Here is a 26,921-nt window from a genome sequence, read left to right as displayed (position 1 = left end):
TGCCTTTATCTCCTCCTTTCTCGATTACTGTAACACACATTTCATATGCTTTAACAAACAAGCCCTTGACCGCCTTCAGTTGGTCCAGAACTCTGCAGCGAGGCTCCTAACTGGAGCAAGCAGGAGAGCTCACATCACTCCTATTGTGATGTCTCTGCACTGGTTACCCGTTAACTTTAGAATCCATTTTAGAATCCTGACTATAACTTTCAGGGCTCTACATGGTCAAGCTCCTCCTTATATTTTTCATGATTTCATGTTTTGTTTTGATCTATGTGAAGCACTTTGTGATTTCCCTGTCTGTGAGGAGCGCTATATAAATAAAATGTACTTATTTACATACTTACCATAATATAATATAATATAATATAATATAATATAATATAATATAATATAATATGATATAGTATAATATAATATAATACAATATAATGCAATAGAATCTAACGTTTGTTGAGACATTGTCAGTCAAAACCATAACAAAAGATTTTATTTTATATAAATGCTTTATTGACAACGTTTGTCGCGTTTTGATGGAACTGAAAAATAATGAGAACATAAACCAAGTTTTTGTGACTTTTACAGACACATGAAATCAGTAATGCATATTTAGAATCAAAGTGCATATTCTTGTTCCTTTTACATTGTCCATATACACATAATAAACATTATACATAAATAATTGCATCATAAAAATGACTCAAGTATTGACATGTAAAATATATATTTATATAATATATAAATTTATATTAAATCTAGGTAGATTAAAATTGGGATACTGAGTCCAGACGAGTGTGTGTGTGTGTGTGTGTGTGTGTGTGTGTGTGTGTGTGTGTGTGTGTGTGTGTGTGTGTGTGTGTGTGTGTGTGGTGTGTGTGTGTGTGTGTGTGTGTGTGTGTGTGTGTTATCTGTGGTTGTTGAGCAAAACCTCTAGCCAGCAGGGACAGGAGGTGATGAACTGTCTGGAGTAGCAGGGGCCCCATCCTTTAGCAAAACTGATCCGGACACTGTGGGGGTCCCAGGGCCCCTCCTCGGACTCAGGCTTCACACCATTCTCCCTCATCCAGCTGGAACGTTCATAATCAAACACCTTAAGGGAGAAACCTGGCATCACCCTGTTCACGCTCAGCCCAGGAGCGCTGGGTGGGTTGAGTGTGGGTGAGTGGACAAACACCGGATGCTGGCTGCGATTGTAGATCCAAACTCCATCCGGCTCTCGACTCAGAACAATGCCAAAACCGATTTTTCTGCGAATCTGTTGTATGCTGCTGCTGCTCACTCCAGCTCCGTTGCTGCGATGTCTATAAAGGTCTGATGTGCCGTGGCCGCCCAGGTCATCCCGGCGGCTGTGGTAGGCGTTTGCGTGGAGCTGGCCGAGGCAGAGGCCAGTGCCCTGAGGTAGGTCATAGAAGATGCTGAGCGAGGGCTCGTAGGCTGGATAAAGGCGACCCATTCTGGTGCGCTGCTCCCAGTAAGCAACGCTGCACCAGTGAGAGCGATGTTCGCCAGATGTGGAGGAGCCGATGGAGGTACCAGTGTCTGAGAGGAGGAAAACAAGAGGAGAAGTTAGTCATCATGTTAAAACCCACTAATCTTTCTTTCACCGTAATATAGATGGGGGTTGATTCTAGAGCTGGGAGGGTCCAGGGCGGGCCAGGGCCACCCTGACAGCTGGCTTGGACCCCCGCATTGCCCCCCCTGCTGAGGGCCGAGCCAAAGCATTAATAAGTTAGAATTTTGGCTAAAGTGAAATGTGGAACCAAAGCATGTAAATTAATTTATCTGAAAATGAACGGAGATGCTTAGACAACTAATTTTATGTTGTTAGTGATGCAGCTGATTCAAATATTGTTAGGGTGGGGAGGAGCAGAGCTCTCCCACACTTGAGCTGATCAGCTAGCTTCAATTATTATGTTTACACAATTGCTGTATGTTTTTAAACTGTGCAGCCAGACTGCACAATAACTGAGAGGACGGCTCTTAGGTTTGTTATTTTTCTGCGGGGTGAGTGTCGTGCAGTGCATCATTGTTTTGGTCTATAACCCAGTCTATATGGAAACCATCCTATAGTTTGTGTTTTCGGTCTCCATTATTAATCCCCAAAAGTTCAAAGGCACACAATGAACATGAGTTTATGTAATTAATTATTAGCAACATTAACCTGAAACAGGTACTGTAATAAAATCTTGTGAAAAACAAGTCAGAATTGTAGTGTTCCAGGTGGTTTGCTGCCTTCGCTGTTTATCATTTTAAAATTAAAGTGTGAAGAGTCTTGAATGAGTCAAGAATGGCTTCAAAAAGTGATACACAGATTCACAAATGGGCCAGTCTGTCTTGTGTAATGGTTTGAAGAAAATGTTTTGTCTTTATTTAATCCAGCATTTCACTTTAATTAGTCACCTGTCTGTCTGAGTCTGAAAGAGAACCAACCCACTTCCTCCACTGACATCCCTCACCATCACCCTCCATCACTCCCTTCAGCTCCTGAGTTAAAGAGCAGTGGAAAGGGGAGTAGAGGGTTGGAAGCATTCAGCTCTCTGTCGACCTAGCACAAGCTTGTGAATCCCTGACCCCCTCCCCCCCCCCCCAGCCCTCATGCTATCAGCTCACATTAACTCCCACACAGAGTGATGCCATTATTTTGCTCCAGAGACTCTATTGACACAGAGGATTTAAAGAACCTTGTGCCCGTGGCCCCATTCCTTTCATATTCTGGGTAACCCCCCCTCATCCACAGATGGACGCTCCGTCGTTAACAAGCTGCTTTGAGGTGAAACCAAGATGGAGACGCTGCTCGGTTTGCCATTTCACCAAGTTCTGTTTCAGATGCTCCAAGTAGGGGTTGTGCGGACAACTTCACACACACACACACACACACACACACACACACACACACACACACACACACACACACACACACAATCGCAAAATAAAATATTGACTTACTCCTTATGATAAGGGTCCCTTTATTAATTGTGCCCTCTGATGCACAAAGCACAATTCCAACACACATAAACACACACAAAATTGCACTTCTCATCTGAGGCCCACGTGTGCCATTAGTGAATTCCAGACTGGCAACTCCTGCAGTTTGGAGTTTTTACAGGCCTCCAATAAGGGAGCAGCAAGCAGGATCTCTCCTGCTCTTTCTCCCACTCAGTCTCTTTCTCTGTCACACACACACACACACACACACACGCACGCACGCACGCACGCACGCACACACACACACACACACACACACACACACACACACACACACAGTTTTACAAGCTGTGCTCTTCCCTGTAATAAGGCAACACAAACACGTCTGGGGAATCACAGGGAGACTTTATGAGCTCATGATCAAATTAATTCCAAATGTAAACACAGAACAAACCTTGACTTTTTGGAGGTTTTTAGGATGCATGATGTAGCAACTTTATGTCATTTTGTATCATATATGAGAGCAAATGTCATGTTTGTTTGAATCCATCAAAGCTGTCTGCTGCACATGAAGAGACACAGACACGTTAAAATCCTGGAGTTTGGATTCTGCCGAGTTTTAAAGGAGTCAAATAATCTGCTTTTTTCTTGTTTTAAGCTAACGTTTGATGTGCTTGGAAGTTCAAATCTCTAAATCATGATTCCCATCAGTGTTTGACAGTCCGAGTGGAACAGAAAGACATGTTTAATGTTTCTGGCACAGTCCTTGGTGTCATCACGCTCAGCCTGGCTATCATCCAACCAAAGGTATGACAAGCTTGTGTAAGAAAGACGAGGGAGACAGAAAAGGAAGAGGAGGGGGGGAAGGAGGAGGAGGAGGCCGGGAGATGGAGGATAACTGACTTTTTCAATGGAATTTTTAAAGAGGGGTTCAAACTAAAGGTTATCAGCGTATTTATGTTTGTGCGGAGGAAGTAGAAAAAGCGTGTCGGTGTGTGATGTTGAATGTGCATGTCTGGATCTGCATGTGAGGGCTGGCAGCAATTACAGCGTCCTGCAAGCGTTTAAGCCAACCGCCATTTAACAGCTCTGTTTACCAATTAGATAAGTGGCCTTTGTTATTTCACCTCACAATCACTGTTTCTTAGTGCCAATCTCACTGAGGCGTCCACTATGGCTCACAGATGCCTCCTGACCAAGTATGGTGGAAAAACACCAAACAATACATTTTAATCATAAAAAACAGTATTTAACATATTAATGGTTTGATATTGAAGATTTGATCAAACTTAACTGACACTATTGCCTCCATCTCTATGATAGAAAAAAACATATTTGTCCTAAATGAATCCAAGTTTGCAGGACAACATCTGACTTAAAGGAGACATATTATGACTTTTTTTTCTTAAGCTATAAAAGTTCTTTGGTTGATACAAACATCTTTGCACAAATTCCCTCCCACATGATGCGATTTCAGCTATTTTATTCTAGAAATTCCAGCACCTACCAGAATGAGCCATTTCAGGGTTTGGTTAATAAGAAAACAAGCTGTAGCTAACCCCCGCTCTCGGACTGCTATAAGCTGAGAAGCTCCGATGCACATGAGAGGTGGATCTATTCAAATTTCCCCATTTGTGAAATCACAAACAACTTGTTTTAGGCATGCAATGTCTAAAACCAAACACTGACAAGAAACGGAATGATGGGTTTGTTTCATGTTTTGAGTGTTCAAAAAGGCATAAGAGACCCGCATGGCACATGGTGATCAGAGATCTTTAATGATGATAGTAACAACTATTTTAGGCTGGAGAAAACAGATAAAATCTGCACTTTTTTGAGGTATCTCTATATAAAAGCTATAAATAAGAATCATTCTTCCTACTGTAGACTTCTTGAATGGCCAGAAAAATAGAGTTTACATCTACAAGGACTGATAGGCTAATAACCAGACTGAGCACAGAAATGACCTAACGTTTTTAAAACAGCTCCTAAAACTCATGTTAATATTGATTTACAGCCCTCTTCATCACCATCATCTTTTATTACATGATTATTTACAAACAGTGACACGTATAACGTTTGCTAACAGGGATCAAATATGAAAGGATTCTGAAATATTTCTGCAAAATTAACCACATAATGTGAAAATGACATTGGTGAAAAGTTAAACTAGGAATACATGACCTACTGTAAAATGTGATTTAAAGCTGTTTTACAACTGCAGTGATGCAATTTAGTCCTGGAAGCCCTCTGAACAGCCATTAGCTCACCAGTCCTGTAGAGCTGTATCTATTTCTCTGCTCAGAGGCTGTTCAGGAAGTCATGGTAATATTGGTAGTAGTATTTGTTTGTTTATAATGGTTTCCCAGATGTGACACACTTCAAAATGGCTTTGGATCTACCTGATTCTCACTTTAGCCTGAGCCGTCTTCACCTGTACGAAGTGAACTGAAGTCAGGGAGGAAAGAAGGGGATGTAGCGGATCGGGGGGAAAGACCAGGTGAAAGAGGGAGCAATGGGGAGGGAGAGAAAGAACCTGCCAAGCATAACCAGAATCCATGGAAAAAATGAAAAGAGAGAAAGAGACTGTGAGAAAGAGAGGAAGGGAGGGAGGGAGACCCTCGTCTTTCATCCAGTGCCAAGGATTAGATTCCCCTCTAGTTATTAGACTCTTCCACTGTGCTGAAAGAACTGGGTGGGTTGGAGGAGGAGGGGGGTGGGGGCGAGAGTGAAGGATAGGATTTAGCCACTGACCATTGTCGGTCGCATGTCAGAGGCTTTGTTATGATTCCATTTGCTCAAGTTTCCTGCCAACATCTCCGAAAAGTAGAAATAAAATAAAAGAAAAGAAAAAAAGAAAAGAAAAGAAAAGGAGAAAAAATCCCTCCCTCTGGTCTCCCTCTCTCCACACAGAAATGGTAGATTCTGTTGTTTGAGACAACTATCATTACCGGGCAACTTCAAACCAGCAGGCCACATTTAAGCTGGCGTCTCAACTATCTCTGCCATCAGTGAGCGGCCTTATCAGCAGACAAGGTCTTTAGAGTCCAACACACGCATGCACTCACACACACACGCACATTCCTGAACACACACCTTTCCTTCTCATTTTTTTTCATTGCAGAAACGAAATAAACGTTTGCTAATAATGATTTATGTTCACTTAAAGGGGCTTTTTACAGGCAGCAGGACATGTTCTCTAATAGGTGTGTGTGTGTGTGTGTGTGTGTGTGTGTGTGTGTGTGTGTGTGTGTGTGTGTGTGTGTGTGTGTGTGTGTGTGTGTGTGTGTGTGTGAAATTCCTGCACAGATTCAAGAAGCAGAAAGCTCCTCAAGAAGGAAGAGCGAAAGTAACCAGTTTCCTGCATTTCTTCTGCTGACTTCAAAGTGCCAAACGGCCAGAGCCGCTCAGGCTTTCGTGCGTATTGCTGCACTCCTGAGATCTCAGGTCTAACATCATGACCGTATTGTCATGACACATTCGACATTTTAGAAGGAATTGGGTTTTATTTAATTTGTTCTGATTAGCTGCTTTTTCTATTATTCAACACTCCCTTTCATCTCTTGTTTTAGATAATTAGCTTATAGTCCCAGGATTTATTGTAATTCTGCAGCTCCTCCATGCACATCTGCAAGTATTATGACACCTCGACAGATTATGAATTTAGTTCAGATTCCTTCAAGATGAATTCAGTGAATCTAGAGACAAAGCTGTGCAGGAGCTGGAGATCTCTCTCTCTGGTTGACAAGTCTCCCCTCCCAACACATTCCTGGACAGGCCCTCTTCCTCAACACTTCCTCCCTCCCCCCCGCTCCCAGAGTCACAGGGGTCAAGTTGACAAGTCTCTCATTGAGCCTCACGTGGTCCCACTATACGGCCTTCACTCCTCACAACATAATTACGCTCATTTATTGGTGGAATAGATCTATTTGTTCTGCTCTGACTGGGGATTTATGAAATTCCTTCTTATTTGGAGGAATTGTCAGCTCGCACAGAAATACAATGGTGTGGAGCTGAAAACACACTCAAGACGCAAAAGTCACACAGTCAGGAAATGCTCGCTAAACGCATTTTGTCACAGTTTCCGTGTTTCAAATAAAACATTTTTAAGTAACATTTAAAGTCAGAATTTTGCACCTGTAAAAGCCAGCTAGCAATGTTTTGGAAAAGGGTTGGCGAGATAATTTTAGCAACTTCGCTGAACCGGCGACAGTTTCCATAGAGTCAGAGTAGAGTCCACATCTGCAAAGAATCTTTAGGTTCAGCAGCATGGCAGTGTTCCATTAAAAGCCAAATTGCGAGTTGGCAAAAACTCTGAGGGAACGACAGAAAGCCACAGCCAGTCATGTAATTTAAACCTTATTTTAAATTGTGATTGCCTGACAACAGACTAAAAGAGAGGGAGGAGTAATGTGAGTTACAAAGACAGAGAGAGGGAAGACGAGAAACAAAGAGCGCAGGGGAGAGAGTGGGCAAATGACAGCAAGTAATACATATTCTGCTACTTGTTTAGAGAATGTCCTCATCAGCAGAAGTGAAAACAGAAATAACAGAAAGATGGGCTTAAATAGGATGACGTGACAAAAAAAAAGCTCAGATTGGAACCAAGTTTCATGACTAATAAGCACAGGTGTGGACTCGAGTCACATGACTTGGATTCGAGTTAGACTCGAATCATTATTTCAATTACTTCTGACTTGATGATAAAATCTATTAAGACTTATGACTTGAACGCCAATGACTTGCGACTTGAATTGGCTTGCATCTGTTGACTTGATGATGATGACTTGAGCACATTTGATATTTTAGCACAAAAGTGATATGACATGGATAAAACCATAAATCATTCTTGGTTCTGGTTTTGTAACTTGTAACTTCAGTTGAACTTTCTGCTTGTTTGAGCAAATAAATGAAGCTTTAAGAAACTTTATTTCTGGAATTTATTTATTATCATTGTCATTAAATTGAAGTTGGACAGATTACTTGATTATGACTTGAAAACTCAAAGTTAAGAACTTGGACTTAACTCTGACGAATTCAAGTCCAAGCAGTCTGCACAATCCTGAACGAAAGTCCAACAGGATTCAGGGTCTCCATCGTACCGGTACATCTGGGTCCACGGGGTCCTGGTTGGTCGGTCTATTCTGTCACGTTGTGGGGATAGTTAGGACCCAAAGTGCAGATACCCAGATGACACGAGGCAGGAGATGAAGTAAATAATCCTTTATTTGCAGGATGAAAACAAAAGTAAATCCCAAAGGCAGCGAGCAAAAAAAAATAAAATAAAAAGTCCTGACCACAGGACAACGAAAGCTCTCTTAAAGCACAAAAAACCTGGAGACCAAAAGCTCACACAGAGCACGAGTAACAACGCTGACAAATGCACAATGGACCGACAACAACACAGAGACAAGACAGGGCTTATATAGACTGGGAAGATGAGAGGGAGATGAATTGCAGGTGTGTGGAGAGAGGGACCAGGTGAACACAATTACTAAATCAGGGAGGAGCCTGGGAGAGGGATGTCTGAGGAAGGAATCCTAGAGGGCAAATGGGGAACACCAGGAGACACATGAGGAAGTCGCAGACATGACTCATGAGGGCGCTAGAAGACACAAAAGGAGCACCTAGAGACGAATGGAGGACAAAAGGAGACACATGAGGTGAGACGCAGACACAGACCATGACAGCGACTTGGTCACACCTCTGCTAATGAGCCTTAAAAACCAAGTTCACAATTTTTTTCAATACATTTGCTGCATTCGCTTAAGTATAAATCAATGTCTTGAGAGTCCATTTCTGAGGGAAAAAAGCTCTGGTGCTCCTGTTTCAGAAACTAAAAGTCAACCAGAGAAGAGGGTAGCAGAAGACGGCACGATTTGGTGTTTTATTTCCTGATTTACAGACATCTCTTCCTCTGATTGGCTAACAGCAACTCAACTCTTCCACTGACTCAGTTTGCTTTGCAACGTTGATGTTTTGTCTCGACAAATAATACAAGCCTGAAGGACTTCTGCCATGTTGTGGAGTTGCTATAATGCTAACGGTTAGCTGCTACATGCTCAAACTTTTTCTGCAAGGCGTTCTCTAATCTCCTCTGTGTCTGCCGCTAGATTTGTTTGGTTCTCGTTTTATTTTTTTGAGAGGGGATGGCGGTGCTGTTGACAAAGGAAGGAAGCAGTGTCCTGACCAATCACAGGCTAGCGATCTCCGTCACTTTTGACAGATAGTTAGAAAAGCAGGCTCTACTCCATTCATCCTTGCGAGTCTGTTGGAGAGCCCTTGCGACGACTCGTAATGGCGTTGCGTGTCTCTGTACTGACACAGACGGAGAAGTATAAATTAGGCGTTAGCCTGCATCTTGATCTCAGAGTGACAAATCATATCTCATAAATAACAACAGTTTCTCAGAGAACTTGGTCTTTAATGCATGCTCTGTTAGGAACCCCCAAATGTTCGCTGCTCATCAAATCTGAGCATTTTGAAACCTCAAGTATTTTGTATCTTGAGGGATTCTAAACATTTTTAATGTAACGGGTTATTTTTTATTTTTGCATTAAAGACTTCAAAGGCTTCAGCAGCTCATATAGCACAACTGTTTAATGAAACAAACCCCTCCTTTCCACCGGAGCCGTGATGGAGCCGTCAGCAGCACGTCATAGCTGCTGATAGGAACCGCTGTGGTAAACAGAACCTTTTCCACCGGAGCCGTCAGCAGCACGAGTCGGCCGCGTCTTAGGAGCAGCATGTCACGGCCCTTACACGCCAGTTCTATTTTCTACGCGTTACGCCTCTGAAACGGGTCAAGTTCGACATTTTTGGGGAAGGAAATACAGGAAATCGGACGCGGAAATGGAGCGAAGCTTGCTGAGATTTTCAGAATAAAGAAACGTACTGCCTTCCGGCTGCTTTACTTTTAAAAAAAGTTATCACCTAGCTAGCGGCCTCCTTTGTTTTTCCATAATGGACGACGAAAGGTTAATTACTAAAGTAGAGAAGTACCCAATCCTGTTTGATCTCAGTCACAGTTTTTATAAAGACAACGTCAAGAAGGATAACGCATGGAGTGACGTATCTGTGGTTTTGGGGTAAGATGGTGAGTTATGTGAGCCATGTTGTGGTTTTCTCCTGCTTGTTGTTGTGTTTACTGACAAAGTCACACGTGATTTTGCTAATGCCGCGTGACTTCGTGCTCTGTCGGTGACAGCTGCTCCCCTGCTGCTTCGCATCTCGTGGGAAGGGCCAAGCAGCAGCATACGTGAGCAAGACGTGCTGCTACAGTAACGTGCTGCTGACGGCTCCGGTGGAAAGGAGGGGTGAAGAATAGCAGAAGACATGAAACTGATTTTTAATTCATGACATCAAGCTTATTATTTTAATGAAGCAGACTTCTGATAATACCGGTGTCTGAGAGGGTAATATTACAACTTCCTGTATGGTAGCTCCACCTATGTCTAACCACTTATGGTTTATGAGCTGTTTCCAGTGATTTAGGTATGTTTTCAACACCTGATTCTTCATCTAATGTTAGTTGAATGTATGTTAATGCAGTGACTGTTCCCCTCTCTTACCCAGTTCAAATCCATTACCCTCATTACAGCGATGGCAGTAAAACCTCCACCAGCGAGGAACCGATAAGTCCCTCATCACACCACCTGTTCAACAAGCTCCAGCACGTAGAAAAATTATCATTTCAATTGCTGCTTGGTATTTAATCCCCCCCCCACACACACACACACAGCACACTGGTGAGGTTAAAAGCAACAGTCGTCACCATAACAGTGAGACTCTAATTTTATTATGCTTTTTCACTCGGTTTATGGCCCAATCAGATGCCAGTCATACTCTGAATTGCTCTGTAAACCTCAACGGAAATCTGCTCCCATGTTTGAAAAGGATTTGAATTAATTGTCAGTTATATCAATTAACCCTTTATTTTCCGTCCAGAAATGTCAGTTGAACTCCTCCTTGAACCGTCACCTTATCGTGGTGGAGGAGTTTGAGTGCCCTAATGATCCTAGGAGCTATGTTGTCTGGGGCACTTAGTGCCCCTGGTAGGGTCTCCCATGACAAATTGGTCTTAGGTGAAGGGTGAGACAAAGAACGGGTCGAAGGATCTTTCATGGCGGTGAAAACGAAGAGTCGGAGTACCCGGCCCGGAGGGTTACCGGGGTCCCACCCTGGAGCCAGGCCTGGGGTTGGGGCCCGTGAGCGAGCGCCTGGTGGCCGGGCTTTCGCCCATGGGGCCCGGCCGGGCCCAGCCCGAACCGGATACATGGGCTCGTCCAACTGTGGACCCACCACCCGCAGGAGGAACATGAAGGGTCCGGTGCAGTGTGGATCGGGTGGCAGACCAAGGCGGGAGCCTTGGCGGTCCAATCCCCGGACAAGGAAACTAGTTTTTGGGACATGGAACGTCACCTCGCTGGCGGGGAAGGAGCCGGAGCTTGTGGCAGAGGTTGAGCGGTACCGGCTTGATATAGTCGGACTCACCTCGACACATTGCATTGGCTCTGGAACCCGAGACCTGGAGAGGGGTTGGACACTCTACTTTGCTGGAGTTGCTCCGGGTGAGAGGCGGAGGGCTGGGGTTGGCTTTTTGTTAGCCCCGAGACTCTCTGCCTGTGTGTTGGGGTTTACCCCGGGGGACAAGAGGGTAGCTTCCTTGCGCCTTCGGGTCGGGGAACGGGTCCTGACTGTTGTTTGTGCTTATGGGCCAAATATCAGTTCAGAGTACCCACCCTTTTTGGAGTCCCTGGGACGAGTGCTAGATAGTACTCCATCAGGGGACTCCATTGTCCTGCTGGGGGACTTCAATGCTCACGTGGGCAATGACAGCTTGACCTGGAGGGGTGTGATTGGGAGGAACGGCCCACCTGATCAGAACTCGAGCGGTGTTTTGTTATTGGACTTCTGTGCAAGCCGCAGTTTGGCCATAACGAACACCATGTTCGAACATAAGGATGCCCACCGGTACACTTGGTACCAGGGCAGCCTAGGTCACAGGTCGATGATAGATTTTGTAGCCGTATCATCTGACCTGCGACCGTATGTTTTGGACACCCGAGTGAAGAGAGGGGCGGAGCTGTCAACTGATCACCACCTGGTGGTGAGTTGGATCAGATGGCAAGGGAACATGCCGCGTAGACCTGGCAGACCCAAACGCATAGTGAGGGTCTGCTGGGAACGCCTGGCAGAAGAACCTGTCAAGACGGTCTTCAACTCCCACCTCCGGCAGAGCTTTGACCACGTCCCGAGAGCAGTGGGGGACATTGAGTCCGAGTGGGCCTTGTTCCACTCTGCGATTGTCGAGGCGGCTGTTGCTAGCTGTGGCCGTAAGGTGGCCGGTGCCAGTCGTGGTGGCAACCCCCGTACCCGCTGGTGGACACCAGAGGTTCGGGGAGCCGTCAGGCTGAAGAAGGAGGCCTACAGGGCGTGGCTGGTCTGTGGGTCTCCGGAGGCAGCAGACAGGTACCGGATAGCCAAGCGGGGTGCAGCAGTGGCAGTTGCCGAGGCAAAATCTCGGGCGTGGGAGGAGTTTGGTGAGGCCATGGAGAAAGACTATCGATCGGCTCCAAAGAGGTTCTGGCAAACTGTCCGGCGCCTCAGGAGAGGAAGGCAGCAACTCGCTCACACTGTTTACAGTGGGGATGGGGAGCTGCTGACGTCAACTGAGGCTATAGTCGGACGGTGGAAGGAATACTTTGAGGAGCTCCTCAATCCCACCAATGCGCATTCCGAGGAGGAACCAGAGCTGGGAGGCCTGGGGATGGACTGTCCGATCTCGGGGGCAGAAGTTGCTGAGGTAGTCAAACAACTACACAGCGGCGGAGCCCCGGGGGCGGATGAGGTTCGTCCTGGGTATCTCAAGGCTATGGATGTTGTAGGGCTGTCATGGTTGACACGTCTCTACAACATTGCGTGGTCATCGGGGGCAGTTCCTAGGGAGTGGCAGACCGGGGTGGTGGTCCCCATCTTTAAGAAGGGTGACCTGAGGGTGTGTTCCAACTATAGGGGGATCACACTCCTCAGCCTCCCTGGAAAGGTCTACTCCAAGGTACTGGAGAGGAGGGTCCGATCGATAGTTGAATCTCAGATAGAGGAGGAGCAATGTGGTTTTCGTCCTGGCCGTGGAACTGTGGACCAGCTCTATACCCTTGCAAGGGTGATGGAGGGGGCATGGGAGTTTGCCCAACCAATCCACATGTGCTTTGTGGATTTGGAGAAGGCTTATGACCGTGTCCCCAGGGGCACCCTGTGGGGGACGCTCCAGGAGTATGGGGTGGGTGGCTTTCTGTTAAGGGCCATTCAGTCCCTTTACCAGAGGAGCGTGAGTTTGGTCCGCATAGCCGGTAGTAAGTCGGACCTGTTCCCAGTGAGGGTTGGACTCCGCCAGGGCTGCCCTTTGTCACCGGTTCTGTTCATCACTTTTATGGACAGAATTTCTAGACGCAGCCGTGGTGTGGAGTGTGTCGAGTTTGGTGGCAGGAGAATCTCGTCTCTGCTTTTTGCGGATGATGTGGTCCTCCTAGCTTCATCCAGCTCTGACCTTCAGCTCTTGCTGGGTAGGTTCGCGGCCGAATGTGAAGCGGCTGGGATGAGGATCAGCACCTCCAAATCTGAGACCATGGTTCTCGACCGGAAAAGGGTGGCTTGCCACCTCCAGGTCGGGGGAGAGGTCCTACCTCAAGTGGAGGAGTTTAAGTATCTCGGGGTCTTGTTCACGAGTGAGGGTAGGAGGGATCGGGAGATCGACAGGCGGATTGGTTCGGCATCTGCAGTGATGCGGACGCTGAGCCGATCTGTCGTGGGGAAGAGGGAGCTGAGCCAGAAAGCCAGGCTCTCGATTTACCGGTCGATCTACGTCCCAATCCTCACCTATGGTCATGAGCTTTGGGTAATGACCGAAAGAACGAGATCGCGGATACAAGCGGCCGAAATGAGTTTCCTCCGTAGGGTGGCCGGGCTCAGCCTTAGAGATAGGGTGAGGAGCTCGGACATTCGGGAGGGACTCGGAGTAGAACCGCTGCTCCTCCGGATCGAAAGGAGCCAGTTGAGGTGGTTTGGGCATCTGGTCAGGATGCCTCCTGGACGCCTCCCTGGGGAGGTGTTTCGGGCATGTCCTGCCGGCAGAAGGCCCCCGGGTCGACCCAGGACACGTTGGAGAAGTTACATCTCCAATCTGGTCCGGGAACGCCTTGGGGTCCTGCCGGAGGAGCTGGTGGACAAGGCCGGGGAGAGGACGGCCTGGAGCTCCCTAGTTGGGATGCTGCCCCCGCGACCCGGACCCGGATAAGCGGAGGAAGACGAGACGAGAGACGAGACGAACCCTTTATTTTCTACCTGTCTAAAAGTAACTAGAAAAAAACCATCCACGGGAAACCTCCGTCCATTTGTTTTCTGAACCACTTCTTCCTCCTGGGGTCGTGGGGAGCTGGGGCCTCATTTATAAAGTTTGCTTACGCACAAAACGGAGACGGAAAACTGCGTAAGCAACTTTTCACGCAAACTTTGGGATTTATAAAAGAAAACGTAGTGGAAAAATGTGCACAACTTTAAGCTGACTAATCCCAAAATTCCACTACCTCCGCTCCGCTCCGGCACGAACTCCGCAGCAAAATCGGTCCCGTTGTAGTCAATCAGAGCTGTTCCACTACTGCGGCACCTCTGGTCTCCACACCGGAGCGGAGCCGTTGTAGAGAGCGTACCAGTAAAAATTGAGTTTGGAAGCGAGCGGCTGCGGAAGGCGGGGCGGAGCGGAGGTAGTGGAATTTTGGGGTAAGGACCTGGCTTACGCATATTTTAGACATGGAGAGTACCTGCAGTGCAGCTGGTGCTAATCCTACCCACCAAACCAACAGAGTGCTGTGATTGGCAATGCACAAAACTGTTTGGACAAATGATAGATCTGCTGAGGTTAGCGTGGCTAGACCAACCTGCAGAGCAAAATCCTTTTGCCTTCTGCTACGCTCTGTCTAGATTTCTAGCTACTCAGCTATAGTAACAAGGAATTGTAGTTTATTGGCCTTAAAGCTGTCTGAGTTGTATCTGTTTTTGGCATTTCCTGAAGCTAACTATCTGTGGTGGCCATCTTGAATTGGGTCGTTACCTGCATCTGTCTCCTGGATTAATCTCTTGTTCCTGTTTCATCTCCTAACCATAATTTATCTGCTCTATCATCCTATATATATATATATACATATACATATATATATATATATATATATATATATATATATATATATATATATATATATATATATATATATATATATATATATATATAACACATCAATAATGACACAAAGGTTTCTTGTGCAAATGTTTGGGGACATATTGAGAAATAAGATGGAAGTTATCATTGACTCCATATTGGCTTAGTCTCATTCAGAAACAAGAGGTGACAGAACCATGTCTGAGAAGTGGAGGTGCCCTCAATATGTCATAGAGACACAAAACTGAATTTACAGAAACTCAAACGGTCAATTTAAATGATCAAGGATATCAATTACTAGAACGTGCATATTTTCATACTGTGAGAAAGCTGTGATACAACCTGCAGACATGCAGAGAGAACATCAAAACCAGCAGAGCAGACACTGTGTGTGTTAGTATTTAACCAATCTGTACAACACATCTTTATGACAAACCTGACTGCAGAGTGAGCTGCATCCTAAGCTGTGTGCCGAAGAGGAAAAGTTCACTAGTAAACATCCGTCTTAAATCACAGATCCGCTGCTCTTTGGCCAGTGTATAAGCTAAAATAAAATAAATCAGCTTTATTCCATCTGACCTTCACCTGTTATCTATCTCCATGGTCTTAAATGCTCACCTACTTGGCTTTCTGTTGTTGCTTTGTTTTAAATTAGGAGCTCTTCCTTGGTCATTTAGATTTTGGTGTTTTCAGCACTGCAGCAAAGTTTTTTCTTTACCCTTAATAACGACTAGATGAACATTAGTTATATAGAATAGACTTTTTTGATCCCACAGTGGGGAAATTCACTTGTTACAGCAGCACTTAAAAGAATAATTTGAAGATAAACAATGACAAGGTTATTATTTATATGGTTAGGGTCAGTCATGAAAATGAATGGAAGTCAATGATGAGCGTGTGTGCGTGCGTGCATGCGCGCGCGTGCGTGTGTGTGTGTGTGTGTGTGTGTGTGTGAGTGAGTATATAACAAGTCTGACTGCAGGTCTGGGAGTGAGCTGCATCCTAAGGTACCTCATAGAAAAAGAACTGTGGTGGAAAATATTCGAGGAAATGGCCACTAGTTAATGGGCCAGCACTTGTTGTTGAATTCCATAGTCTAATGTGTCTCAGTCAGGCATAAGAGCAAGTGTTGTACTTGTGCCAGCAAACAGTTTGTAGGTTCAGGTCACTGAGAGGACCCATTGAGATGCAGACACAAAGATAATCACTGGATTCATTCAAATGTGGGACTTTTCTCTGTCTTTGGAATTTTTTTTTGGACTTGAAACATGATTTCTGCAGGTTTGAGTTTCTGTTAGTCAGTTCTTTACTAATGAGCCTCAGCATAACCTTGTTTAAACTGTGTTGACCTGCACTGACCTGGGAAACTTCACACATAGGGAACTAAACTCACTAACAGGCCGACGCAAGCCCTTAAATCTGCCTCCGTCCAGAAATGTCAGTTGAACTCCGTCTATTTCTCAAGTATTAACAAGATAAGTTCAAACATGTATCCCAGAGTTTGTCCCCCTTTATCTCCCTCCCAACTCTTTCACTTCAGGACCCCCCCCCCCCCCCCCCATACCTTCCCAATTTCCCGGCATTCCTCGGCCGCGCCACATCAGTCAAAGGCCTGATTCATGGGGTTAATGCTGCTGAAATTCAGACGGGCTTTTGAGACAGGATGTTTGGCCGATACCTCGCTCTGCTTAAGAAAACAAGCCCCCAAAATATGATTAGTGAGGGCAGACGGGGAGCAGCGCTCATGTCTCACTTCAGTTGATCCAGGCCACTCTAATGCCCACTAAGTATTACTGCTCTACTTGTTTCCACGTGTTGAGAAAAAGGAGCGGAAGCAAGGTCAGCTAATGTTTGACTGATTGGCAAAAGCTAACAAGGACATGTCTAACTATTAGAAAATGTTCTTAGATAGACATTTAGAGTTATGTCAAAGAACCAAAGTGTCAAACGTGGAATGCAATTAAACAGAATTTAAAATTAAGTAGGACTGCCACAAATTATTATTTTGATAGTCAACTAATTGGTGATTATTCAACTAATCTGATCTTTTGTAAATTGTAACTTGTGGTGCCATCATGCAGCTGCTCTAACATAACCACCATTAGCTTCTACCTTGAAGTGTTATCACTTGGCGTTATCTGCTACCTACAAATAAAAACAATTAGGAGAATAGCTCGTTCAGCTATTCCTAACAAGCTTTGCAACTTGTAGACAATAAGGAATTCAAAAAAGTGGCTTGGTACCAAGGTTGTTTAGTGAAGATTAAAGCTTTTAAATCAAATGTCATAAATCATTAGTGTTTGTAATGTTAGAGCAAATACATGGCACATGGGTTAGGGGTAATGAGATCACTGTCACTGCTGTTAATGTTAAAGTTATCAATGCAAGTAGCTCACTGTTGACATTAATGTTAGCAGCTACCTAGCTGGGGGGCTGGTGCCTATCTCCAGCAAACAATGGGCAATCAGGCGGGGTACACACTGGACAGAGCCAGTCCCCTAATTTTCCTTGGTGACCTAAATAATCATACTGACTAAAAATGAAAACAAGTAACATGACAGAATTACAAGCAGATTTAGATTTGAGACAGAGAAGACAAGTCATTAGAAATAACACAGAAATATTTCATTGGCTTATGAAGAGCTGGATTACCTGGCAAGTCATCCTAAATATGTAAATATACTGCATAGTCTAGCCACGACCCACTGAAACAACCCAGACATGGGGCAGAATCTACGGTTGTCTTTGAAACTGTCTCCACATGCAGTTGGGCAGCGCTAGGACCAATCGGAGCAATGAACAACGTGACATAATCATTGCTACTAAATCAGTCAACAGGGCAGTCCACCTTACAATGTCAAAGAAGAAAAAGCAAATGCAAATCTGTTTTCTTTTAAATAAAGGACTGAAGTACCTCTACCAGTTGGGAATGGGGAATTTGGGTTCAAATCCCGGTTTTGGTCATACCAAAGACTAGGGCCAAATCATGACAAGAGTCGTCTCAAGGCATTTCACAAAGTAAACATTCCAATACAGTTCATTTCATTAATAAAGCCATCTCAGTGGCCCAATGGTAGAGTGTCCGCCCTGAGACAGGGAGATTGGGGTTCGAGTCCCGGTCGGGTCATACCAAAGACTTTAAAAATGGGGACCCAATGCCTCCTTGCTTGACACTCAGCTTAAGGGGTTGCATTGGGAGGGTAAACCACTAAATAGCTCCTGAGTGCGACCATGGCTGCAGCTCACCGCTCCCCATGGGGATGCATCAAATGTGCTCTTGACTCAAAGAAAAGCCCAAGTCTAAATTATCCAAAGTTGAAGCGAAAGCTGTTTCAAATTAGCAGCATTCCTGAGCTGACGCCATCTTTGTAGTTTTTCTAAAGATGGATTATATCCTCTCACATATGACTGACTGTGAAAAGATTTCTCACCAATCTAAATGAGGAATTGTAACATTCCCACTTATCTTGCTGTTTATGGAAGCAAATATAGATCTCAAGATATGTCGTGTGGGATCATCTCACAACCAACCTGCTCCATCACAGAATACGACACACTTAAAGACGTAAAAGTCAGATGAAATATGACATGAGGTTGCTTTGAAACACATCAGCCGTGTGTCTGATTTGAGACCAAGTGTCACGGATCATTCAGGTCAGATTTGAAGTCTAAATGTTTCAAATTGATTTAGTCTGTTGTTATTTTTCATTTCACAAAAAGACTATGTCACGATTCAGTGTTGGTAGGACCCAAAATGCAGTACCCAGGATGACACGAGGCAGAGATGATGAATAAGTAAATCCTTTATTTTAAGGAGAACAAAAATAAGTCCAAAGGCTGGAAGCCAAAATCCAAAAGTCCAGATAACAATCTGGAGATCCAAAAACACTCAAGACACGTGAAGACCAAGAACACTAGTAATCCAAGACGAGACTGACAGAATTACAAACAATGGACCGACACAAGACAGAGACAAGACAGGGCTTAAATACACAGGGAGGAGTAATTAGGGAAAATAGCAGCAGGTGTGTGGGGTGAGGGCTGGATGGAAGACAGGTGACAATAATTTATATAAATGGGGAAAACAGGACCAAATGAGGACAGGTAAACCTAAAACACAAAAACTAAACCTAAAGACTGAGGGAAGGACTCACACATACACACACTGACACACATAAACTCACACCTACATACACTGAACTGGGGAAGGGACATGTGTACACACACACACACACACACACACACAAACACCAAACAGGGGCAGGTCACGCACGCACACACACACACACACACACACACACACACACACACACACACACACACACACACACACACACACTGAGCTGAGGACAAAGAGGCTGGAGCTGACCTGGGAGGAATGATCTTAAAAGGGTAACAAAATAAGACACTTTAACTGAGACGCAGACAAAAGACACATGAGGGTGCTATGAGACACAGAAGGGAATCTAGAGAGGGATGGAGAAACATCAGGAGACACATGAAGGAAGATACAGACGCAGACCATGACAGGATAGATATAATCAAAGAACCACTTCTGGCCCTCAAGCCTTACTTTGCTCATATGAGTCCTGGATCCACAAGACCATGAAACAACGCTGCCAGCTGATAAGGAACAGAAAAACACAGTGCTGGGAGGTTGCGTGACACTAGCTACAAATCACACAACAAAAGTGGAAAACAACCTAGTTGCATGCAAGAAGCACACCTTTGCCTCCAAGGTGTATTATTTATATATTCATTTATAAAAGAGCCCCTCTTATAAAAGATGTGAGTGGTCTGCTGCAAGGCGGGTCAAAGCTCCAGGAAGTATCTGTGCTTAGAAAAACTCAGGTGCAATAAAACCTAAAGACAAGTGCTACAGTGGGATGATTTGGAAGTGAAATGGAAAAAAAAAAAACAATAAAAGTCACAAACAAGCTAATAAATACTTTTTTTACTGCCCTGCGTGACGTTAAACGTCACCTTTTTGTTTATCTTTGGCACCACATTGATATAGAAGTCAGCCTTCTTGTAAACATTATAGTGAGATGAACAATGTCCATTCCAGGTCTCAGTCATTTGCGTATCACAGCAGAGGGGAGACTTCGTACAAGTAGTGCAGACAGAGCGTCTCATCTGAGAAACAAGTTTTCACCCAGGAGAAAGTCAGCTCTTATTTAGACATACAATGAAAATGTAAAAGAAAACGTGATGAGAAAATGTGTGTGTGTGTGTGTGTGTGTGTGTGTGTGTGTGTGTGTGTGTGTGTGTGTGTGTGTGTGTGTGTGTGTGTGTGTGTGTGCGCGCGCGTGATTATTTCCTGATAGAGCCCCTATGTGAGCACACACTGAGACGATCTTATCAGAGAGTCAGACAAAAATTCCTCCCTGTCTCACCCCCTTGTCAAGTGCACACACACACACACACATGCACGCACGCTGAACAACACATATTGTTGGAGTCACGGTGGGACGATCCATGCAGATATAAACATACTAACCTTTCAGGAGAAGTTTTTTTTCTTCATGTCAAAGCAGGTCTGTTTTCTGCGGTTTAAAGGGAACGTTAACCAAGCCAATGATAAGGAGGCCAGGGCAAAGGTATGTAAGGACCACGCCCTGCAACCACTTCTTTTTTCTGGCTAGGCTAGGCTACGTAGATGCTTTTGAACTAAAGATGCTAAAGTGGTAACGAGCATGCTTGCTTTGCTCACATTCAGATGATACATGTAAGGATCACCTGAACCAAACAAAAAGGTGTATGAAGATTCCTGAAAAATCAGTCCAAAATCAACAATTTTTTTTATTTACCAGCTACAATAAGCTCTCTGATTCATGTGGGGTGCATATTCAGCTTACTTCTTGTTATTTGACCAGATCCTAAAAGGATTCATAGATGTTGTCAAAATGAACAAAAAAAGACTGCATGCAGATTTTTTGGCTGCCTCTGTTTATCTAAGTATCGCTTCTACTTATGCTCTTGGCCTGAGCTCCATACTCGACTCCAGGGTTCTGGTGTGGGGGCAGGGGATCAGAGACCACACACACACACACACACACACACACACACACACACACACACACACACACACACACACACACACACACACACACACACACACACACACACACACACACTCTTGTACGAAAACCAATGTGTTTCCTCTCATTTCAACACTAGACAGCTCCTTTCCAATTAATCTGCTTGGAAACTTCTCAGAATCTAAGCCTCAAACTTGTTTTCTGATCAACTCCTGGCTCTGACCAAACACACGTTGGAGGATTTGGGGAAATGGCTTCCAATAATAACACTCGTTTTGTCAATAAATGAACTTGCATGAACCAGTGTAAGCTATAAACTATTAGTATTTGAGAAAAGTAGCTATGTTTCTTAGAACAATAAGAGAGAAAACAGGGGAAAGTGAGTTCAACTGTGCAAGTAAAAGTTGTAAAACTGTATTGTTGTTTATTTCTATAACACAACAAGGTTATGGAACTGTATTTAGGTTTTAGTATAAACACATCTACAACTAGAGATGCACAGATTCTGGATCTCAGGGCTGATACTTATTTCTGATTTTGGCTGATCTAATGTTCCTGAGAGACCTATAACCAGCAGAAGACATAATATTGTTAAATTTCTGATTAACTAGAAAGTTAGGATTCTCGAGGTAAAAAATCCATCATGAAATATCTGTTGCTGTTAAATTAATTGGTGTTTGTGTGACAGCGAGTTCACAGACCGGGTACTAACTGGAATGTTTTTCATGCTGCTTGTGATGTAGCTCTCCGAAGAAAGTCTGATTTCTGAGTTGGCCAGTCCGGATGAATATCTGCCCCTTTCCGATCACCAGTTGTTTTGCACCAGCACAACTTAATTAAATAACTTCAACTTTAATTGTCAACTTTTTAAAAAGTTTTAAATGAACTTTTGCAACACAACCAACCCCAAACGTATCCCTCTGAGAACTTTGCCAACTCTTCGGACAGCTCCGTGATGCTGTGACTACGCTGCACAGACTTAGGTGCCCATTCACCTTTCAACACCATCCGCAAGTGAGCCCAGGGAGGCTTGATTGAGTGGGTTTGTGGGTTTCTTCTAACGCTACATGGACCTCTCCACCCGACCCCAGCACGTAAACAAATAAAGCTCCAGTTTCATCATCTAGAGGGGGCTGTTTCCTGTCCCAATGCAGCCCTCAGCCCCCCCTTGTCTTTCCACATATACACACATGCACACAAAACTCTACACCGCCGCCTCATCAGAGCGGCCAGGATGGCTCCCCCCCGCCCCCAAAGTGCCAGCCTCTTTCCACTGCTCAATTGCAGAGAGGAATGAAGGGATTTGAGGGAAGAAAGAGAGAAAAAAGGGGGGGATGGGTGGTTAGAGAGGCAAAGGGGATTGGGAGTATACATGGGGATCTTATTGCAGCCCCGTCCCGGTGAAATATTTTGCTGTGAAGAAAGCGTAGACGAAGGAGAGACAGAAATGCTACACTGCTGCGGCATGTAGATAGCCAGACCCCCAGACCCCCACCGAGCCCTCAATGCCACTCTCACAATGGGAGCTTTATGCTCGGGAGGTTTGGGTTGGCTTGGCAGCCTTTGAAGATAGAGGAGGAAAGCACAACATGATAACGCCAGTAAATATAATTTACTCTCTTGTGTAAACACCTGAGGAGGAAGCATGTTATGTGTGTTTGCATTAATGAGTGTGTGCAAACTTTTTCCGTTTGTGCCTTCAAGCTTATTTGTGGGTGAAGCCTTGTGTGCAGAAATGCATTTTATTTTTCCAGCCTCTAACGTTGTCGAAGAAAAGAGAAAAGAACAAACATAGTTGTGCAGAAATACTGAAAACTTGACTCACCTGTGTAGTCTCTTGGCATAGCGTGAGGCGGACTGGAGAGAAGAGGGGGCGCAGTTTCAGTGTAAGACAGGGCTGAGTCTGGATTTAGGGAATTAAAAATGAAATAAATAAGAAAAGAGTCAGATCCTGGTCCGACCGAATCAGTTCTTATTTAAAGTGTCTTTTATATGGAAGGTTTCAACGTGTGGCAACCCCAGAAAAACAGTAACAGCATAATCAACAGATCTATCCACCTTATTGGTTGTTTTACTCCCTGGAGCCACACTGACAGGATTCCTGAACAACTATTTTCGCTCAAACAGATCTTCACACCTAATAACTGGGTGTCCCTTTCAACAACAGGAGCTTTACACAGATAATCCACACTTCCAGTCTAAAAATATGATGGTGACGACACACTCTAGTGTCATCTCCTGGTCTGTTGTGTTGCTAAAACTCACCCAGTAGCTTATGTTCATCTGAATGAGACAAAGAATATGGGGGTGGAGGGGATTCTGTAAAAAAAAAAAAAAAAAAAAAACATTTCATCTACTGCTCAATAACACAGAAACGATCAAAATGTAAGGAAAAGTTTGTTGTTGAGTCAAAAACACTAAACTATCTGAAGAAAGTTTCTCAGAATGAACATGTCGGGAACAATCTCAACATTGACGATGCCTGGCAGGTTTGACTGAAGTAAATGTGTCTTGTTGTGTTTTACGTGGAAAGAAAAACACTTTTTATTCATGGAAATCAGTTGGGATCAGTAAGAAGAACTGTTTCTAATTCATAATCCATAGTTCTCCTTATGAGAAAAAAACATTGAAACATGGGAAAAGTTGATCTCCAATGTCTTTATTAACCACATACTTTAGTGTTTGTTATTAGATTAACATTTGAGCTTTTTCTGCTTGTGTTACAGACTGATTCACTTTAACTTCTGAGTGAAATCGGCTAAAAGCTGCTGCTGGGACAGTCAGTCCCCAGTCCCGCCTGTCCAGAGTGGACAGGGTTTTGTGGCTGTGGCCCCTTTAAGAGCAGAGCCAGTAATTGCCGGAGTTCTCAGTCAGTCAGATACCCAGTGCGTCAGCCTGGCGCCAGCGCTATGCAAACTGTATATTATCGGCACTCCTTCACCTAAATAACAAGCGGAGGACCTCCTTGTCAGAGGGAAAAGAGCCCAGTTGCAACCTGAGAGCGACCTTCATTCGGACTGTGGGAAGCAGTAACAGTTTTGGTGGAAAAACGATTTAAAATTATGAAATAAAACTGGGAAGTTTGTGGAATTTTACAATTATTTACTTTTCAGAATAAATCAGTTGTCCTGTGTGTGTGTGTGTGTGTGTGTGTGTGTGTGTGTGTGTGTGTGTGTGTGTGTGTGTGTGTGTGTGTGTGTGTGTGTGTGTGTGTGTGTGTTATCACCTCTCTCTGCAGCTACAAGAAAATGAATTTAAAGTAAATATCCATATATATTTTTGTCCTTGGGTGTAATTAGACACAGGCAGGCTCTTCACCTGCAGGGCTTGAGGAGTCCCTCATGGATCTGGCTTCGTGTCTGGTACTTTCTGAATGATTCTCATCTGCTGTCCTTACCTGGCCCGCACAGCCGGCTGTAGTGATGGGGATTGCAGCACACCTTCGCGCTGTCCGCCGCGCCGAAGCTCTGACAGTGGAACAGCGCTTTGAGTCGTGTTGACAGTGGCAGGTCGCTCCACCGGAACAGCCTACACAACAAATACTGAGGAGAGACGTGATGCGCTTCGATCCTCAACTCAGTCCTCGGCACCATGACGCACTCGCCGCTGATCCCTCCTTTGGTTTCCACAGCCTTCACCAGGGCGTCCAGGGATCTCTCTTTGAGTCTCTTTAGAAAAGCGTGCGCGCTGCTCGCCAGTTCCTCGTCCAGCCCCGCGCGCCTCGGTGCGCACCGATAGGGGCCACCTCCATCTTTTCTCAGGGCCCAGTAAGGACTCCGAGGTCTGAGACCCCATTCCCCAAACAAACAACACGTCACCGTGCTGCTCTCACCCTCCTGCTCCCCCCCGGGGTTCCGGTATTCCGGAACGCACATGGCACCCCGTTCGTCGTCGGGTTGCTCCTCTTCCTCCCTCTCCACCCCTTCAGCCAGGTCTCCAGCCTTTGCAGAGAGTCCTGGGGCCGGGTCACAATGTGTCACGGGCTGCTGCTCGTGGAGCGTGCCCGAGTATCCACTCCGTCCTGCCCTTGTTCCTGCATCGCCTCGCCTGCTTCCATACCGCCCGTCGCTCTCGGTGACCAGACGGCTTCTCCAGAGTCGCCGAACAAGTCCTGATCGTTTCGACTTGAACATACGACAACCTAGACAGTTTTGGATGAGCCCAGTCGGTCCCGTCCGCCTCTGGGAGGATGCCACATCGATTTAAACTTGTCGCCAAAGACCAGGAGTCTGTGCACGGTGGGCGCAACATGCGCACCTGGTGGTCCCCGTTTTGTGTCTCTCTTGCAGCATCAGAGAGTCTGACTCAGACCCGGGTCGCGCCGCAGAGGGACCCAGTCACAGCCTTTCCATAAAGCCCTCAGCTCCACAGCACTCTGGAGATCCCGCACAAAGTTCAGCATTCATATTCTTCAGCTCAGGAGCAGCCTACACCGACCACAACGACAAACCCATCAGAACCCCTACTTCCTCCCGGAATAACTCCTCACAACACCAAAGTCCCGTTCTGCAAAAAACAAATCCAACGCCAGGGTTCCGTTCCAGAGATGATCGGGAGGCTCCGGTACCGAACTCCAGGACGGACTCCGTGCTGTTGCTTCTAGAGAGTTGGAATTACTCCGCTCTCCACTCCCCTGCGAGTCTTTTTCGGACACACACACACACACACACGCACACGCACACACACACACGCACACGCAGAGAGAGAGAGAGAGAGAGAGAGAGAGAGAGAGAGAGAGAGAGAGAGAGAGAGAGAGAGAGAGAGAGAGAGAGAGAGAGAGAGAGAGAGAGAGAGAGAGAGAGAGAGAGAGACTCGCCGTTGCGCACACGGGAGTCAACTCAGACAAAATAAAAGCATAAGATTTTTTCTAAACAAAAACCTGGAATGTTGGAAATGATGTCTAAATGACAAATAATTATAGACTGTGACCGGTTTTTAAACTGTTTATTTTTCTTTATCTTAGTAATGAAAAAAAAAAACATAAAAAGCTCGTTACTGGCAGAATAGCAATCACAGAGAATACACTCTTTAAACAAAAATAATTGAATTTTGTTTGATTGAGCCACAATTTTTAATAGTTCATTTATTTCTGAAGCACACGTTCACGTTGGCAACGTTGTTATTCATCTAAATGCTGGTGTAGTTTAGAAGCATTTTAAATGCCTTTTGTTGCAGAGCTTCCTGTGAAAAGAACAAAAGTCTCCTAAATTACTGAAATTTAAAGTTGTTGCGTTAGTCAGCCCTGAACGTCAAAAGTATAAAACAAACAAAAAAATAAATAATTCAAACAAATTGATGAGATAATGTATGCTTTTATTTTGAAACTCTGTGACTGCACTTCTTGTGTGGCTCTGTCTAACTTGACCCTTTGCGTGCACCGCTCTCTCTCTCTCTCTCTCTCTCTCTCTCTCTCTCCTCTCTCCGGGCCCCAGAGGAAAGCTCTGGAGCCATTGGTTGATTCCCGCTATCATGTGCCAGTCTAGACAGTTTGGCGGCTGGGAGCTGCACTGATTGTTGCGCAAACACGGTTTCAAGTTTCTTAACTCTTAAAGACGCAACATCCTGCAGCTGAGCACCACGGAAATGTTCAGCTGCTATAACAACAATAATAACCAACAACTAGATATCACGCAGAAATCAGCACCAGCTCTAACAGTAGGCTATTTATAGATCTGATATGTGCCCGTTTAACTACAACTGAGATAACAGACTCAGCAGCTGATGCAGATACTAATTGTCCA

The 26,921-nt window shown here is 45.0% G+C and overlaps 1 protein-coding gene across 1 annotated transcript; it reads right to left on the bottom strand.

Moving 5' to 3' along the window:
• Positions 1–480: 480 nt before the first annotated feature.
• On the bottom strand, positions 481–25,864 carry LOC107381739 (mothers against decapentaplegic homolog 6). Its single transcript, XM_015953580.3, has 4 exons — positions 24,578–25,864; positions 23,446–23,499; positions 23,006–23,083; positions 481–1,539 (listed from the first exon to the last, which is right to left on the bottom strand). The coding sequence occupies exons 1-4, from the start codon at positions 25,311–25,313 to the stop codon at positions 905–907; spliced, it is 1,503 nt and encodes a 500-aa protein (XP_015809066.3). The 5' UTR covers positions 25,314–25,864; the 3' UTR covers positions 481–904.
• Between the last annotated feature and the right edge of the window lie 1,057 nt (positions 25,865–26,921).

The sequence above is a fragment of the Nothobranchius furzeri genome, chromosome 9, assembly GCF_043380555.1.
Source record: "Nothobranchius furzeri strain GRZ-AD chromosome 9, NfurGRZ-RIMD1, whole genome shotgun sequence".
NCBI classification, from domain to species: domain Eukaryota; kingdom Metazoa; phylum Chordata; class Actinopteri; order Cyprinodontiformes; family Nothobranchiidae; genus Nothobranchius; species Nothobranchius furzeri.
Note: the sequence above shows the minus strand (reverse complement) of the source record. Positions and strands in the feature narration are given on the sequence as shown.

Bases quoted from the DNA above. Each gene is read 5' to 3' on its own strand.
- LOC107381739 (XM_015953580.3), bottom strand. From the start codon at position 25,313: ATGTTCAAGTCGAAACGATCAGGACTTGTTCGGCGACTCTGGAGAAGC. The intron at 23,500-24,577 runs GTAAGGACAGCA...TTTTTTTTACAG, and splicing joins CAGCCGGCTGTGCGGGCCAG to AATCCCCTCCACCCCCATAT. The intron at 1,540-23,005 runs GTGAGTCAAGTT...TCCTCCTCTCAG, and splicing joins TATGCCAAGAGACTACACAG to ACACTGGTACCTCCATCGGC.